Raw genomic sequence first — 19,289 nt, forward strand, 5'->3', positions numbered from 1 at the left:
GAGTTCCAGGACAGCCAGGGCTACACAGAAAAACCCTGTCTCGAAAAAAAACCAAAAAGAATGAAAATTAAAGAAAGCAAACACCGATGTGTGTGTGATACAAATACAGAGAATAATCTAAAATAGTAAACTTTAACTCGGATTTATTACTGTGCTTAGATTTCTAGTACTGTATCTTTCCACTCTGCTTTCTTTGAAGCTCAGTCTAACTTGGGACTTTCTATGGTCACATCATCTCATTTCCCACAACTTCAAAAGTAATATAAACGTTTTTCTAGTGTGACATATACCATGTACATATACACACCCACAACCAAGTATATAAAGCATGTATGTATAGTTTCTAGTGCTATAATTTGGATCTGAAATGTCAAACAAAAACCCATGTATTAGAATGTTCCCCAGGCTACAGGGCTATTTGGAGGTGATGAGCCTTTAAGAGGAAAGGGAGGGAGCAATACTACTGAAGGACACAGTAGGACTTTGGTGCCTCTAACACATGCTCTGTCTCTCTTCTTCACCCTCTCCCTCCTTCCTCCTCTCCCTCTCCCTTCTTTGGCTTCCCAGGTGCTATTAGGTGAATAGGTCCCCTCGATCCCATGCTTCCACTCTAATGTACTACCCTGTCACAAGCCCAAAAGCAACAAGCTGAGTGCCCAGAGATGGAGACAACTCATGAAACTTGCCTCTACTTAGGTTGATTAGCTCAGGAAGGCTTGCCCAACCTAAACTTGATGGCTTACAGATAACGCACATGCGGCTGATGACAACTATGAATGCAGCTCAAAACAAAATTGTAAACTTACTTAAAATATTTTATTTTACCTTTATGTACTAGAAAGAGTGTAACAATCTGTTGTGTTTTTCTAAAGAGGCATACTAAAGAGAATGTCTAAACTGAATTTCAAACCATTAATTAAAACTTGTGAAAATTTTAATATTAAAAAGTAAAAGCCTCATACCTTGTTTGCAATAAGTATAGCAATGAAGGCCTTGTTATAATATGCTTCGCCACCACAATTCAAATAAATAGTGGCTAGTAACCGCAGCGTTTTAGCCTGTAATAAACAACAGAGAAAAGTTTCTAGCTAAGGAACAAACTACAGCACAACAGCTGGCTAGCATTTGCACAAAGATGGTATCGTCTTGGACATAAGTTACCTTTTTGTAATATACAACCACATATTCTCAAAATATGATTCATTGTGCTAGTTTATACCAAACATTATCTAAGAAATGATAATATTGTTTGTGCTTGTGCCTTGTTTAAATGTAATATAACTGTGTTAAAATAATTATTTTCCTTCTCTTTTGTGGTTTTGTTTTGGTTTTTGGTGGTAGTGGTGGCTTTTGTTTGTTTGGGGTGTTCACTTGTTTGTACGTTTAGGTTTTTTATAAAGTTTTCGGAGGCAAGGTTTCACACTGTAGTTCCTGCTGGCCTAGAACTTTCCAGGAACTTCTTGGGTGCAAATGCCACTGTGCCCAGCTTAACAAAACTTACTGTCTTTATGGCATCTTACTATTAAAGTATTTTATTACTCCCAATTTAAAATCCAAATCAGCTGCATCTTAAAATGAGTGAAGTTATCATTTAAGTAAGTCAATGTCTCCAGCCAGGACAACAATCACACAGGGAGCAAATGTAGTCGATGTGAATGTGTTTACAGATTCATGGCAAATATTGGAAGAGGGGAATAGATTGAATCCAAACACATTATATTACTATGTGAATATTAACCAAAATGTTAATAAGAAACAAATGTTAAACGTAAGAGGTTCTATATCAGTATGTGTGTCTCCCTCTAAGTATCATAGGGACTGTAGGATAAGGCAAAGATGCCCTACTGACTTTTTCTAAAATGTCAAGCATATTAGTCCCCTTCAGACCAGAGTAATGATGTCTGCATTATCATTTCTCTTTGTTTTTAAGTTAAACATTAAGATGAATCAAATAAGATACTTAAAAATTAATACCATAATTGCTGCAAAACAACTCTATAAGAGTTTGTAAGCTCCCATAGAGAAATTTTTTAGAGAAATTATGAACTCTCTAAGAGATATTGTAGTTACTGCATTATAGCCAAAGTAGTCACTTGTCAGAAACACAGGAGAATAGATAAATCTCAGAATTTATGTTTAAAAAACTGAGCCAGAAGTAGCCCATAATAATCTGTAATAAAGGTCAGAATACTGGGGTTTGCCCCCTTGAGAGGTGTGTACTAATTGGTACAGAGATAAAGATACTTTTCAGAGTGGGGGCAATTTCTGTATCTTGACCTATAAAAGACTATAAAAACATTCATCAAGCTGTGCACTTAAGTCTTGTGGAATTTACTACCATTGATTTATATATCAGGAAGGTATTCCAAGGATAAATGAAAAATTAGTTCAGAACTACCTCACCAAAATCTTTTATAGGATCATATGGGTGCTATCTTCCATCTTTCTTTCCTCACTAGCCGTCCTTTCATCTACATTCCTGGTTCAGAACCGTCTTCTTTTCACTTTGTGAATCCTATCTGCGAGGCCTATCCCCTGCCAAAATCTCTCACTACACTAGTTAACCCTGCCGCTTCTCTGTGGACCTTTCTACATACTGAAGGTATCACTTATTTACCCCAATTATTTCACTGGCACTACTGGTTTTGAATTATATCTTTTAAATTTAATTCAGGTATGATTAATATATTTGTATATAAAATATATACCAAAAGTTCAAGAACATCAAAACCATGGCTCTGTGAATTTTAACAAAGCAGTATTGGAAGTATTTTTTTAAAACATAAAATATAGCCACTAGTGTTATATTTTGGAGATGGGGTAAGAAGGTGTAGGATGTGGAACAGTCGGAAGGTAGACCAGGAGGGAGAGAAAGTCTGGACTGTAAAAAAAAGATCAAAGTATAAATAAAAGGAATTTAAAAAGTGATTACAATGATATATTCCTTTTTTAGTATAGAATTGAGTTTATTCAGGGCATGGGGAGGGGAGTTAAGAGGGTAGTAGATGCAGAGAAAGGCAGAGAGAGAGAGTGTGTGTACAGAAGTAAAGGCTGGTCACGACGGCCATGAGCATATGGAGAGAGGGGAGGAGGGAAGAGGAAGGGAAGAGTCCAAGAGGGCAAGAGGAAGCAATCGGTAAGCAAGAGTAAGAGAGCAATATATTCTTAAAAAGGAAAAAAAGTTACACAGTCTATCACATAGAATGAACTGTAAAGACAGTATGTTTAAAATGTAGGCCATTCATAAAGACAAATGACATTTGGTTGTGCTTGCATATGTTACCTAGACTAGTTAAATTCATGGAGACAGAAAATACAATAGTGGTTGTAGTAGGTAAGATCAAAGGACAATTGTTTGATGGATACCTTGTACATTTGGTATCCTAACAGATATGAATATTTAAAATTCCTCATGTAATAATCCTACCACTTGGGTAGGTTAGTGAGCAGGAGGAGGGGGAGGGGATAGGGGGGTTTTCAGAGGGGAAATGAGGAAAGGGGATAAAATTTGAAATGTAAATAGAGAAAATATATAATAAAAAGTAATTCTATCACTTGTATTTACAGCCACATTTTATTAAATGCTAAAATTAACCAGTTAACTTCTGTAGCCAAGTGCATGGTCTAAGAAATGTCCCCTATGCCAAGAATGGATTATATCTAGGTGAGTTGTTGGCCAAACGGACCACACAGAACCCCCCCCCAAACAACCCAGGCTATTGTCAAGGCTTGTTGTCAAGGTTGTTATCCACGAACTGATGATACAAGGCCCTATTGCTAACGACACTATCTACACAACTCATTGAACACGAAAAGACAAGCAGGTACTTACCCAGAGCCTTCATCCTTAATAACTACTATTCATGGTACTGGAAGGTACCTTGCATGCTACCAGAGGAGAAAGGAAAACACCAACCTGGCTACAAACTCTTCAATCTACAGTGGTGACCTGCCTACAAGATAGGCTGGTGCAATAGTGACACAAACATTGCTGGAGTAACCAACCACTATCTGATCAGATTTAAAAGCCTGTGGGAAGCCACATGTGCTGTTGCAAAGTGGCACAGGCTTCTGCTGGCCACCACGCATACATAGGCAGGAAAGTTTTTTGCCAAGATGAGGTTTTGAGAATTGACCAAAATTGACCAATCACAAGAGAGAGAAATTGACCAATCAGAAGAGAGAGAAAGTAACCAATCAGATAAGAGAGAAAGTAACCAATCAGATAAGAGAGAAAGTAACCAATCAGATAAGAGAGAAAGTAACCAATCAGATGTAGGAATGCAAATGAGGTTGTAAGCATCAACCAAACACAACACAATCCGGGTGTGAGACACGCCTCTCCTAGGCCTATATAAAGCAGCACCAGAGCTGGGCTGAGGGTCTTTTCGCCTCTGCAATCAAGCTCTCCCAATAAACGCGTGCAGAAGGATCCTGTTGCAGCGTCGTTCTTGCTGGTCGAGTCGATGCACGCAAGAAAAGCCCACTTCACAAGATGTATATAACCCAGGCTTGGTACTCCTCAGGTGGCCAGGAACTTGAAACTAGACAGGCCATGGGGCTTAAGTACTATTATTGTGCTTAGGAACATAGCAATTATCAGAGAAGCTTCCTCTTTCAGTAGATGCCAACTAATGCACAGACTCAAAACTGGACCATATGAAGAGAACGAGAGACCTTGAAATACTCAGTTCTAAATGATGTCTTCATCAACACCCTTCTCATGGCTCACGGAGCTATGAGGAACAGCCAGAGCGGATAAATGACTCCAAGGAAACTGTATCTTCCATATACAACAGGACTGATGCATATACTGACTCACAGAGACTGTGACAGCATGCGAAGTACTCTGTCCAGCTTCCCCCTTTCTTTCTCTCTCAAATAGGCAAACAAATGTCAAAAAACCCAATAGTTTGAAAAACACATACATATGTAAAAATAATAAAGTGAAAACACAAAAAATGTTCATGTGTGCGTACACGCACACACACACACACAAGCTGGACAGAGTCCCAATACTGAGATGGGGAAGTGTTCATGGGCTCTCACCCATAACCAAGATGCTATTTGCAACTGACACCCACTTGCAAAGGAAAACTAGTTTTATCAATGAAGTCTCACTGGGGATATTAACCAATTTCAGGGTGGGTCCCATTACAAGCAATACAAGCAGTAGATAGTTTACACAAAATGAACTCCATACATTTGTAATCTTTTTGTCTCTTAATGCTTTGGGCATTATTTGTTGTACTGGCCTTTTTCGTGTATACTATGTTTCCAGTTTTGTGGGCTCTGTTAGTGTGTGTATGTGTGTGCGTGTACACACACATGAACATTTTTTGTGTTTTCACTTTATTTTTATGTATGCATCTGTTTTTCAAATTATTGGGGTTTTTGACATTTGTTTGCCTATTTGAGAGAGAAAGAGGGGGGAAGGGTATGGAGTTTGAGGGGGGATCTGGAAGGAGTTGAGAGAGGGGAACCATTATCAGAATATACTGTATGAATAAATTTTAAAATAAAAATTGTCCCCTATAAGCTCACATATGTGAACATTTGGCTACTAGTTGGTGCTTTTTGGAAAGGCTATGAAATCTTCTATCTTGGTGATTTAAAGAAAACATTAAACTTTAAACTATGCAATAATAAAAGCTATGATTTACAAAGTAAAACACTATCCAAAATACTGTGTGTGTGTGTGTGTGTGTGTGTGTGTGTGTGTGTGTGTGTGTTAATTCACAAGTAGAATATGAACTTATGGGGTAAATTATATTGCTATATAAATTTTATGGAAATTAATGCACTAAAATATTAAATAATGTGCCCAATAGATAATCTATTCACTAATAAGAGTTATCTAACATAACTTTGTATTTTATTATTCTACTTCTCTAATATTAAATGATACTTACCAGCATTTGTGGTTCAACAGAACGCCTATCCATCTTCCCAATTTCATAGCTTTGGCTAGCATTAAAAAAGAAAAATATGTGAGTGAATATACATTCACACTAAGGATTATATATTGCTTAGAAGATATGATATAATCATACTTTATTTTAATTTTTTCTATTTTGCATGCGAACAGATTACTCACTAACACATAAAAGACATTTTTATAAAGCAATAGTTTCTAACTGAAGAAAATCACAATTTCCTCAGGAGATAACCAACAAATCAACATTTTCTTAGGTTTTTATATTTTTATTTGAAAGATACTTATTATCAGATGAAGTGAATGCTCTTATACACATCTAGAATGATCAAATGAACGTAATTAATACATGGATCACCTCAAATTCTTATCAGTTTAATGAGGAAAATTCAAAATCTTATTTTCTAGATGTTTTGAAATATATGAACAATTATTACTGTAGTTACCTAAATATACTATAAAACCCCAGAACTTGCTCAGACTATGTAAATATATTTTTCTACATGTTAAACAATTCCTCTGTATGTCTCTCTATCCCTGACTCTGGTAAACACTATTGTACTCTCAAATTCTATGTGACAAGTCCACATTTTAATTATAGTCATGCTCTTCTATTTAGATAAATATGTGGCCTAGTTAGTTTTCTTGTCAACTTAATACAAGTTAGTCCTTTGAAAAGAGTGAAACACAATTGAGAAAATGTCTCCCAGCAAATTGGCTATGGACAAAACTGTGAGGCATTTTCTTGATTAATGATTTATACAAGAGGGCCACTGCAGTGCGAGTGGTGTCATCCCTAGGCAGGTGGTCCTGGAATATGTAATAAAGGAGGCTGAACAAGGCATGAGGAGCAAGCCACTAAATAACATTCCTTCATGGCTTCAGCTTAAGTTCCTGCCTCCAGGTTCCTGCCTTGGCTTCCTTCAGTGATAGAGTGTGAACAAATTTTTAAGCTGCAAAAATATAAATTATATGTACATATATATTCATATTCAAGTACTATTTTACAGGAACAAATACATTAAGCGTCATACAATACCCCAGTAAACCACTATCAGTCCTTCGTGCAGCTGAGTGAACGGAAAAAAGCGGAGTAGCTTCGAATATAGCCTAGATTTATATTCAGAATGAATAAAGTGATTGGGAACAAAGAAATTCGACTTTTGGTTCTCTTTATTTCTAACAAATTATATTCCATATGGGACACTCTGATAGCCATAAATAATATTCGAATGAGCCTCAGGCTTTCAAAATGTGAAAGTCAAAAACACAAAGATTATTCACCATAAAATTTGTATTCCAAAAGGGTATGCCATATGTAAGTTCATTGCAGAAAACTGGAGATGGTCTTGAGGTTACTATTGCTGGGATGAATCACCATGACCAAAATCAATTGCAAAGGAAAGGAGTTCTTTCACTCACTGTTACATGTAATGGCTCATCACCAAAACAGTGAGGGCAGAAACTTCAAGCAGGGCAGAAATCTGAAGGTAGGAGCTGATGCAGAGGTTACAGAGGGGTGTTGCTTACTGGCTTGTTCATCATAGATTCCTCAGCCTACTTTCTTATAGAAACCAGGATCACTAGCCCAGGGAAGGCACCACGTACAATGACCTGGACCCTCTGACACAATCATTAAGAAAATGGTCTTCACTTTGGTGTTCCTTCTTCTTAATCTCCATATGGTCTGTGGATTGTATTGTGGGTGATCTGAGCTTTTGGGCTAATATCCACTTATCAGTGAGTACATATCATGTGTGTTCTTTTGTGTCTGGGTTACCTCACTCAGGGTTATATTTTCTAGTTCCATCCATTTGCCTTCAAATTTCATGAAGTCATTGTTTTGATAGCCAAAATATTCAACCAAGGGGAGATAGAAACTGTAGAGACTACGTCCAGTTGATAGGCACGGCCCCCAGTGAGGGACAGGGAAGGCCACCCACCAATCTCAAATTTTTTAACCCAGAAATGTTCCTGTCCGAAGAAAAAAACAGGGACAAAAAAGTGGAACCGAGACTGAAGGAAAGGCCATCCAGAGACCGCCCCACCTAGGGATCCATCCCATCTGCAGACACCAACCTCCCACACTCACTATTGCTGATGCCAAGCCAAAAACCATTTGCTGACAGGAGCCTGGTATGGCTGTTCCCTGAGAGGTTCTACTAGCCCCTGACCAATACAGATACTCACACCCAACCATCGGACTGAGCCCAGGGATCCCAACAGAAGAGCTAGGGAAGGACTAAAGGAGCCAAAGGGGTTTGCAACTCCATAGAAAGAACAACAATATCAACCAACCAGACCCCACCCCCAGAGCACCCAAGGACTAAACCACCAAACCAAGAGTGACCCATGGCTCCAGATATATATGTAGCAGAGAATAGCCTTATCTCAAATCAATGGGAGGAGAGTCCCTTGGTCCTGTGGAGGCTTGATCCCTGGCATAGGAGGATGCTACAGTGGTGAGGCAGGAGTGAGTGAGTGGGTGGAGGATCACCCTCATAGTGGCAAAGTGGAGAGGGGAGATGGTGGATGGGATGGGGGTTTGTGGAGGGGTAACCAGGAAGGGGGATATCATTTGAAATATAAACAAATAAAATGATTAATAAAAATAAAAGAAAAATTCAAACGGTAAAAAAAAAAAAATTGAACATGTCACCCTTGTGGTAGCTTGAATGAGAATATATCCCCCCCCCACAGACTCATATATGTTTGAAAATGTGTTCCCTTGGTGGTGGAGTTTCTCAGAAGGATTAGGAGGTGTGGCATTGTTGGAGGAAAAGTGTCACTGGGATGGGCTTGGAGTCTTCAAGAGCCCAGGCCATTCCAAGTTGGATCCCTACTTGCAAATAAAGATGTTCTCAGTTATTACTACAGCACCACACCTGCCTTCCTGATGCTGTGCCTTTTACCATGACAGCCATGGACTCTAATCCCCTGAAACTGAGAGACCTAAACTATTTCTACTATAAACTATGCGTACTATAAGTTGCCTTGATCATAGTGTCTCTTCAGAGCAACAGAAAAGTGACTAAGACAGAAGTTGGTACCAAGGAGTGGGCTATCTCTGTGATAGGCCTGATTATGGTGTTTTGTGGAGGAATGTGAAAGATTTTGAGATTTTGACCTAGGAAAATACTGTAAGCAAGGCTTAATGGCTTAATTCTGATAAGATAAAAAAAAAAAAAAAAGCTTGGCATACTGTAGGGTCGACAACAATGTGGAGTGTGGAGAACCAGCTAAAGAGTTTCCAGAGGGAAAGAATGTTAAAACTGAGCTAAATAACATTCCTGAGCTATTCTGTTATTTTCCTACATTCTTGCCAACATTTATTACCATTCCTATTGTTCACTTGCTTGATTGTTTTATGTTAGCCACTTTTACTGGGATAAGGTGGAATCTCAGAGTACTTGTAATTCTCATTTCCCTGATGGATAAGGATACTAAATACTAAGTGTTTGTTGGCTACTTGTATGTTTTTCTTTTGGAAACTCAGTTAATTTCACGGAGTTAATTTAATGGTTAGCATATTTTTATTGTTTGAATTCTTTGTGTATTCTAGATATTTATCTTTTATCAGATGAATAGCAAAGATATTTTCCTATTCTGTACTCTAAATTTTCACTCTGATGATAATTTCTTTTGTTATGAGGAATTCTTAAGTTGTAGGCAGCTTTCATATATTTGCATCCTGCCATGGCCTCCCTATATTCACTCTGCTAGTGTCTGGCTCTGAGTTAAAGCTGCTCAGTCACTTTTAATTTATTTTCTGTACTAGAAGACGGACATGGGTCTCATTTCATTCTTGTCACACAAATATGCCACACAGGTGATTAACATCTAGAATGTATAAAGAAATGCAAAATTTAAACATCAAAAAATAAATTTTAAAAATGGGCTAATGAATTGAACAAAGCATACATGAGATTTATTCAGCCATAAAGGAGAATGAAATGGCAGTTACAGGAAAATAGATGGAAATGGAAATAACCATGTTAAGTGAAACAACCCAGACTCAAGATGACAAATGTCACAGTGGACCCTAAGGGTGAGTGGAACATGAAAGGGGGGTGAAAAGGGAATGATTTCAGAAAGGGAAAAGGAAGAGAGGGGATGGGAGAGAAAACAAGGGAAGGGTTAAGGAGAGTGAATATGGTCAAAGTATATGATATAGGTGACTGGAAATATATTTGTGGAACCTATCACTATGTTAAATCAATTGTGCTAATAAAAATTGGAACATATAAAGTTTTTTTAAAAAGAATTCTCAAAATAAATACAAAGTCCAATAAATCCGTGGAAAAGTGTTTAACATCTCTAATCATGAGAGAAATTCAAATTAAAACTGTTTGAGAGCATATCTCATTTCATCCTAGTCAGTCTGGTGGTCATAAAGAAAAATATAACATAAATCGAATTAAATCCAAAGGACTGCTGGCAAGGTAGCTTAATTGGTAAAATGTTTTTCTTACAAGCCTTATGACCTGAATTTGATCCCCAAAATCCATAGTGGAAGGTGAAAACCAACTCCACAAAGTTACCTTTTACCTCCACATAAACTGTGTCATATATGCATCTTCAAACAGAACACTTACATACATAGACACATTAATTCTTAAAGACAACAAATGCTGGCAAGGATGTGAGGAAAGAGGAATCTTTATACATTATTGGTGGGAATGTAAACTCACACAGCCACTTTTGAAGTCAGTCTTAAAGTTCCTAAAAAAATAAAAAATTGGAACTACTACACAATTCAGCTAGACCACTCAGGGATATATGCCTGAAGAATTCTAAATTAACTTCCTGTGAAGATACATACACATCTATACTTACAACCGCATTAATTTCAATAAGAAAAGAAACTAATCTCAATGTCCTCCAACAGATGAATGGATAAAAAAAAATTAGGGTGTGGTCTCTCTTCCTCCACCTGCTTGAACCTGCTTGCTCAAGGGTGGAGTTTCCTGCTCATTCGTTCTGCCACGCCCACTGCTGGACCCTGTCNGCTTTGCTGCTTGGAGGCACACACGTGTTCGTCCTGCTACTGGACCCCGAGTTACTTGGCGGGAAATTGGGATCCCTCCCCCTTCCTTTATAACTGAATGTTGGAATTAGTAAAGGGGGGCCTTGAACATGGAATCGTCTTGGCCCCATTCTTTCTCCCGCCCCGTCTAGCTTCCTCTCTTTTCAGCTCGAACTGCCATTCTTAGTTGAACCATTCGCGGACTGCGGGCAGGCCGCAACATTAGGGTACATTAACACAATGGAATTTTAGTCAGTTAAAAAGAAAAAAATAAATCCATGTTATTTGTAGGAAAATGCATGGAGCTGGAGGTCACTATTGTGCTAAATAAATGATACTCAGATACCTCATGTTGTCTGTCATACACAAAATCTAGATTTAAACTTGTGTGTATGTGTGTATGCATATATACATGGATGGGAATGGGTGAAAATAAAAAAAGAGAACCATGAGAGAAGCGGGCCAGGGGAAGAATAAGAAAGAAACGGTAATGTAATGCCTTAGCATGATAGCAGGAAGGAGGACTCTCGGGAGGAGGGGCCGGCAAGAAAGCGGTTGGAGAGTTAGCTTAGTTGCTTTCCTGTCACTGTGACTCAAACACTGACAAAAAGTGACTTCAGGGTGAGTTTATCCAGCTTTCTGTTTAGGAGTACTGTCAATCATGGTGGGAGAATAAAGACATCAGGAACTTGAAGCAATTGGAAAAACTGCATTCACAATCAAGAAACAAAGGGATGCTCTTTTTCTACCATCATTCTAGGCCATCACCTTTGTGCATATGAATGTCATAGCCTGTGCTTTTATGGTGGCTTGAATGGTCCCCATAGGCACATATATTTGAATGCTTAGTCATCAGAGAGTGGCACTACTTTGAAGGGATTAAGAGGTGTGGCCTTGTTGGGGTAGGTGTGGCCTGTTGAAGCTAGTGTCATTCTGACAGGGTGAACTCTGAGGTTTCAGAAGCTCAAACCAGGCCTAGTGGTTTTTTTTACCTCCTTTCCCCTCGGGAAATCCCCTTCTATGAGGGTGCTCCCCCCATCCACTCCCCCATCCACTCCTGCCTCCCCACCCTGGCATTCCCCTACACTGGGGCATCAAACTTTCCTAGCACCAAGGGCCTCTCCTCCCATTCATGTCTGACAAAAGCATCACCTGCTACATATTCGGCTGGGGCCATGGGTTCCTCCATGTATATACTCCTTCCTTGGTGGTTTATTTCCTGGGAGCTCTGGGGAGTCTGGTTGGTTGATATTTTTGTTCTTCCTATGGAGTTACAAACCCCTTCAGCTCCTTCATTCTCTAACTTCTCCATGCTTAGTCCAATGAAATAAATGTTTAAAAAATTTTTTTAAAGCCACAATCGAGGTTAAAGACAGAGGAACTAAAGTATATTAATCTCCAGATTACTTTCTCCTTTTAATTGGACCAGGATTCCTTGCCAAGAGAGCGGTCTCACCCAAAACTAAGATGGGCCTTTCTACCTAAATTAATGTTCAAGTGTGCCCAGAGGCCCACCTCTAGGAGGTTATAGATTTTATCAAGTCAAAAATTAACACTAACCATCACAGAGAAATGGGGTAAGGGAGTGATGATGAAAAGAGATGAGTAAGGACAAAGTATAATAAAATTCATCACTCTGTATACTTATTTAAGTGAGAAATAAAAAAAACAAAAAGATAGTAAAAGAGCCAAGGAAAGAAAAGGAATCACAAGACATTAGGAAAGAACAAAGAAAACATCTACCAATACTAATAGCAATATTAAATATGCATTGATTAAATAATACAATAATATCTCACAGATGTTCATATTACATTAAAAAAACAAAATCCAACTACATGTTATCTATAACATCCACAAAAATTTCAAAGCTACAAAGAAGTTGAAAGTAAATGGATAGAACAAAATGTTCCAAAATAAAAACTATAAGAATAGTTGAGTGACTGTGGTAATATAGACTTCAAAACAAAAAAAAAATAGTCACTAGAGATAAAGAAGAATATTTTTAGACCCAGGCATGGTGGTGCACACCTGTAATTTCAACACTTGGGAGAGTGAGGCAAAAGACCAGGAGTTCAAGGCCATGCTTCACTATATAGTTTTATTGTATTATTTAATTTATTTATATTTAATGGCCACCATATACTAAATGGCACCATGTTTCAAAAAATCAAACAAAGGAGAGATATTTTATAGTAAGTACATGCCACAAAAATACCTGAAAGAAAATCTGACAAAAGGGAAGAGAAAAGTATATTACTCAATAATAATTGAGATCTTTGATAATCTTCTTTCAATAGTGGATAGAAGTATAATTTACAACATATACAGGACACTTAACAATACTATAAACCTACTAAACTCAAAAAGCCATTTATAGCACAGACTACCAATATTCTGTTCAAATGAACATAGAAGGTATGTCAGAACAGAATATATGCTGGCCAAAAAAAAAAAAAAAATCACATTAGATTTAAGAGAACTGTAACATAAAATATATAAAACATATTTTCAACATTAAGTTGAAGAGGAAATTTTGTGAATTAGTAAATGTAAAAATTAAACAATATACAAGTGAAAAACCAATGGTTCAATTAATAAAATTAGAGGATGAATTAGAAAAATACCTTGAGTTGATTAGAAAAAAAAAACATAAAAAACAACTTATGGGATAATGCCCTCAGGAAAACATATAGATAGAAACCCCTATGCTTTAAAAGAATAGAGGTATCAAATCAACACTCAAAAAAAAATCTATCCAAGGATAAGAGAGAAAGAGAAGCATCTAAAGTAAATACAGAAGAAACCATGAAGATTAGCATAGAAATGAAATAAAAACTGAAAAACAGTGGAGAATTAAGAAACCCAAAATCTGGTGTTTTCAAAAGATCAAATACATGATGCAAAGCCGTTAACATTATTGAAAAGAAAAATAAGCAGAAAGTTTTAAATTATTAAAATCAGGAATGAAGAAACAGACACTATTGACACTTGGAGAAAGATTATCCTTAGAAAATTAAAGCTCTAACACCTGAGATGTGCACCCTAGAACAAATATCTTACTCTGGGAACATTTCTATTTCCTGATCTATGCAGAACTGAAGTTATCTAGATCGTTCATTTTCAAACATTTTATAAGCAAGCAAAGAATTTTTCAAAAAGTCTTACAAGAAAATACTAAGTACGAAAATTATTTAAAGTATAACTTAGAGAATGCACTTTTCAGGCAGGATTCAAGAGCTCTACATAAAATGGTTTCTAAATTCCTAAACTAGACAATTCATAAGATTGTCTCTAGCTCTAAATTAATGTTTATTAAATTATATTCTACATTTAAATTATTATTGCACAATTTGTGTTTCCACTAGATGGTGCTAATATGTTTCATTTCCATTAAAATCAGTTTATATAATTATTTTTAAATAATTCATCATAGCAATAGACAAATCTTTAATATTTTCAACATATTTCTCATTTTTTCTTTGAGAATTCATACATGCATACAATATACTTTGATCATAATCACCCCTCACCTTTTCCCAGATACTTCTCCCATATCTCTTCCCAAACTTCACAGTTTCTCCTTTTTGTGTGTGTGTGTGTGTGTGTGTGTGTGTGTGTGTGTGTGTGTGCATATAAAATGTTAGGTTTCAGATTTTTACTTTGCAACCATCCTTAGTGGCAGTTATTTTGCCACCATCCCAGCCCTTCCTCTGCCCTATGCTTCAACTTCTTCCCCACTTAAAATCTCCACACCATTATTCCCCTTCCTCTCTTCATATAACTCATGTTCTACTATGTCCCTTCCCAAATTATACTGAATGAGATAACAAACACCCAGAAAGGTGCACACTGCATGATGTTTCCCATAGCATCAAATCTTTAGATTTGTGTATTTAATGTAGAGTACCAGTAATAAGCCAGAAAATTAAAAAGGTACCACTAGGGGGAGGGTTAACTTGTAAAACTACTTTTGGATACTTATGTAATCCTCACTACACACATATGATATAGATGATATTGTACTTATTTTTTTTCAAGCTAAGACATTGTGACACATAATAATAGGATGAGTCAAAGTCAGCTGACAATTAGGATTTTTTTCTGACATCTTTGCAATTTCTCCCAGCTCACACTACATTGACATATGTGTGTGTGTGTAATTATTTTTAAAGCCAAATTGTCAGTAACTTAGTTGAAAACAGTAAAATTTTTAAATAACATTAATAAGCACTTAAAACTCACATATATTTTATTTAAGCTCATATTACTGGACCACTAATTTTGTGCATATAACACATTTGTATTTTGTATTTTACTTACTTTTTTATAATAAGGACTCTAGTATCTCTGGTGGTATACATTTCAATTTTTTCCAGAAATGCTGAAACTCAAATTCAGGGCCTTAGGCATGCATGGCAAGCCACATACCCAGCCCTTCTAGCATATGTAGCAACAGTAAAGAACAAGTGGTGATAAATAAAAACACCTCAAAGAATGTACATATAAGAGCTATTTTTAAAACCATTATGGAAATTACATAATTTTGGTTCACTAAACCTGAATACTATAAATTTTTAAATCAGCAATATAATTCTTGTTATTTTGTTTTTAAGTAATTTTATAGAAACTGGTCTTAATTTTTTGCAATCTTTTTTAATTTCCACAAGCAAAATTATTTTATTTATTTACTTATTCACTCATTCATTCATTTAACTAGTATTTGAGAAAGATCATATACCGTACCACAACTGAGGTGGCATGGAACTCATTATGTAGCCCAGGCTTGCCTCAAACTTATGTCAGTTCCCTTGCCTCAGCCTTCCAAATCCTGGTATCAGAAGTATAAGATACCATGCATGACTTACAAAAAGCTTTTTTTTTAAAGTTATGTTTATTACAGACTGGAGAGTAGACTCAGTAGCACTCACTATTAACATTTTTTATATTCCATTGCAGTTTCCCAAAAATAGTTATTTAAGCATCTTTTGCATTTATTTGTGTGCATGTGGTGTGTGTGTGTGTGTGTGTGTGTGTGTGTGTGTATGTGTGTGTGTGTGTAAGACATCAAAAGCAACAATGCATATATGGAGGTCATAGAACAACTGGTAGGCTTTTGTTCTCTCCTTCTACCATGTAGGTTCCAGAGATGGAACTCAAGTTATCAGGCTTGGTGGCAAGTGCCTTTACCCACTGAGCCATATAATTGCTTGTCCCCCAGATAGCTTAAGTATGCCTATTAATATACATATACAAATAAATGTAAAAGATGCTTAAATAACTATTCTTGGAAAGCTGCCAAAAGAATATAAGTAAAATGTTAATAGTCAGTACCTATGGTACTGTAGTGTAGAAAATTAGCTTTCCATATTATGTATATTATGTAATTATATATATATATATATATATATATAATTGCTATAATGCAAAAGTAACTTATTTAACAAAGCAAAAAATATGTCAACTTTATTTGACTATACCAGAAGAAATAGTAATTAGTATAGTAAAAATAAAATCCTCTCCCAGATTTTATTTGCCATAATTAGAAAACTGAAGGTCTTTCCTGAGTCCAAAACTATAGACCCACACTAGAAGTCTGTCCCACTGTGAGCATGTACCCACTTCTCCAGAAATTGCCTAGTGACAGCCAAATCTCTGAGGTAAAGACTTATATCCTGCTCTTACAGCCTCAGGCTGCAGACATATCCTATGATGATGCTGGCTCCTGTAAGCCTGGGTTGCAGGAAATCCAGTATCATACCAAGCATATTAAGCAACTTTCTATTAACTTAAACTCTAGACATATCCTAGCAGGCTATCCCATATTCAGACTTCAAGCCTGCTCCAGGTCCAAGTTGACCCTCATGATATGAGGTTCCAGGGAATTCAATATGTAAATCTACTTCATTAGAACCTAATACTGTAAGATCTCACACACAAAAACAAGCAGTATTCTGGTCTCCACAGAAAAGATATTGAATGCTCACATAGCAAAGCATGGTTATAAGAACAAAGGATAATGAAAGAAACATGGAACAAATTAAAGCACTAGTCACCAACACTAAATAAATGGAAATTTACCAAAAAATTTCTAACTATTTGCTTTTTAAAAGTCTCAGTGATGGGGCTGGAGAGATGGCTCAGGGGTTAAGCACACTGGCAGCACTTCCAGAAGTCTTGAGCTCAATTCCCAGCAACCACATGGTGGCTCACAACCATCTGTAATGAGATCTGACGCCCTCTTCTGGCATGCAAATATACATGCAGATACAGCACTCATATAAAATAAATAGAAAGAAAAAAATGTGAAAAAAAGTCTCAGTGAACTAAAATGAAAAAAGACAACTAAAGAAAATTAAGAAACAATACATGAACAAAATGAGTTCAACAAATCCAAATCATAGCAAAGAAAAATAAAGCAAATCTGAAACTGGAGGACATAATGATGAAACTGAAAAAAAAATCCATGGGAAGTTTAACTGCATTATTTTAAAATTTTTATTTTAAAAACTTTATTATTAAAAAACTTGAAAATAGGTACTGGAGAGGTGGCTCAGTGGTTAAGGGCACTCACTGCTCTTCCATAAGTTCTGAGTTCAATTCCCAGCAACCACCTGGTTGCTCACAACCATCTGTAATGGGATCTGATGCCCTCTTCTGCTGTGTCTGAAGACAGCTACAGCGTACTCACATAAATTAATAAATAAAGCTGTTTTAAAAAAATGGAGATGAGGCTGAGAAAAAGGTGGTCCAGTGACTGGCCCAACTTGGGATCCATCTCAAGGGGAGGCTCCAAGGCCTGACATTATTACTGATGCTATAGTGTGCTTACAGACAGGAGCCTAGCATGGCTGCCCTCTAAGAGGCCTAACAAGCAGCTGACCAAATCATATGCAGATATTTACACCCAATCATTGGACAGAAGCCTGAATCCCTGTAGTGGAATTAGGGAAAAGCTGGAAGAAGCAGAGGAGGACAGCAACCCATAGGAAGACCAGCAGTCTCAACTAACCTGGACCCCTGAGATCTCTCAGACACTGAGCCACCAACCAGGCAGCATACACCAGCTGATATGAGGCCCCCAACACATGTACATCAGAGGACTGCCTGGTCTACCCTCACTGAGAGAAGGTGCACCTAACCCTCAAAAGATTTGAGGCCCCAGGGAATGGGGAGGTCTGGTGGGGTGAGGTGGGGGTGGAACATCCTCTTGGAGATGGGGGAGGAGGTATGGGATGAGGAACAGTCAGAGGGTAGACCTGGAGCAGGATAATGACTGGACTGTAAAAAAAAAAAAAATACAAAAAGAATTTTTTTTAAAATCTCAGCATTGTCAACCCCACACCCCACAACCCAAAAACATTAGAGTGCTTGAGAGTATTTATCTCAGTATTCTTATGACATTATATTAACTGTCAAATTTTGATTTTATTCTATAAAGTTTGTTTAAAATGTTTAGCATTTTGTATCCTAAATTTTCTTCAATGAAGATGCATTTTCTTTAGTAAAGTGTTTAAATCTTAAATAAATTAAAGTATTCCATTATATGATAAAGACATTAGAAAGTTCTCATCCCAGCAATTTGAAAGTACACCTGAAAAAGAAAGAAAGAAAGAAAGAAAGAAAGAAAGAAAGAAAGAAAGAAAGAAAGAAAGAAAGAAAGAAAGACAGTACACCTGAAAGCTCTAGGAAAAAAGGAGCAAACACACTGAAGAGGAGCAGGAGGCTGGAAATAATCAAACTCAGGGCTGATATCAATCAATTACAAAGAAAACAATACAAACAAAAAAAACAATACAAAAAAGAAAACATTCCAAAGAGCTGGTCCTTTTGAGAAAAATCAATAAGATAAACAACCCCTTAGCCAAACTAACCAAAAGACAGAGACACAGTTTCAAAATTGACAAAATCAGAAATGAATAGGGAGAGATAACTAATGGACATTGAGGGAATTCAAAGAATCATTCATTAAGCCTTACTTCAAAAGTCTCCAGAAAATTAGAAAATCTAAATGAAATGGACAATTTTCCAGACAGATAACACTTATCAATGTTAAATCAAGATCAGTTAAACTATTTAACCAGTACTATAACTCCTAAGGAAACAAAAGGAGTCATTAGAAGTCTCCCAACCAAAAAAAGAAAAAGAAAAAAAAGGTAGCCCAGGACCAGATGGTTTTAGCACAGAATTCTACCACACTTTCAAAGAGCTAATACCGATATTCCTCAAACTATTCTACAAAATGGAAGCAGAAAGAACACTACAAGACTCATTCTACAAGGCCACAGTCACTCTGATACCTAAAATACATAAAGACTCAAAAAGAGA

General features: G+C 36.8%; 1 protein-coding gene across 2 annotated transcripts in view; it reads right to left on the reverse strand.

Moving 5' to 3' along the window:
• The window catches only part of Tex11 (testis expressed 11), a 202,376-nt gene that overhangs the window by 127,905 nt on the left and 55,182 nt on the right, over positions 1-19,289 (reverse strand). For both annotated transcript variants that reach the window (XM_021153053.1, XM_021153052.1), the window contains exons 10-11: positions 5,913-5,967; positions 963-1,058 (exon numbers count right to left, since the gene is read on the reverse strand). In XM_021153053.1, the coding sequence (XP_021008712.1) occupies positions 963-1,058; positions 5,913-5,967 (151 nt within the window). The remainder of the gene's footprint in view (positions 1-962; positions 1,059-5,912; positions 5,968-19,289) is intronic.

Source organism: Mus caroli, chromosome X (genome assembly GCF_900094665.2).
Source record: "Mus caroli chromosome X, CAROLI_EIJ_v1.1, whole genome shotgun sequence".
Taxonomy (NCBI): domain Eukaryota; kingdom Metazoa; phylum Chordata; class Mammalia; order Rodentia; family Muridae; genus Mus; species Mus caroli.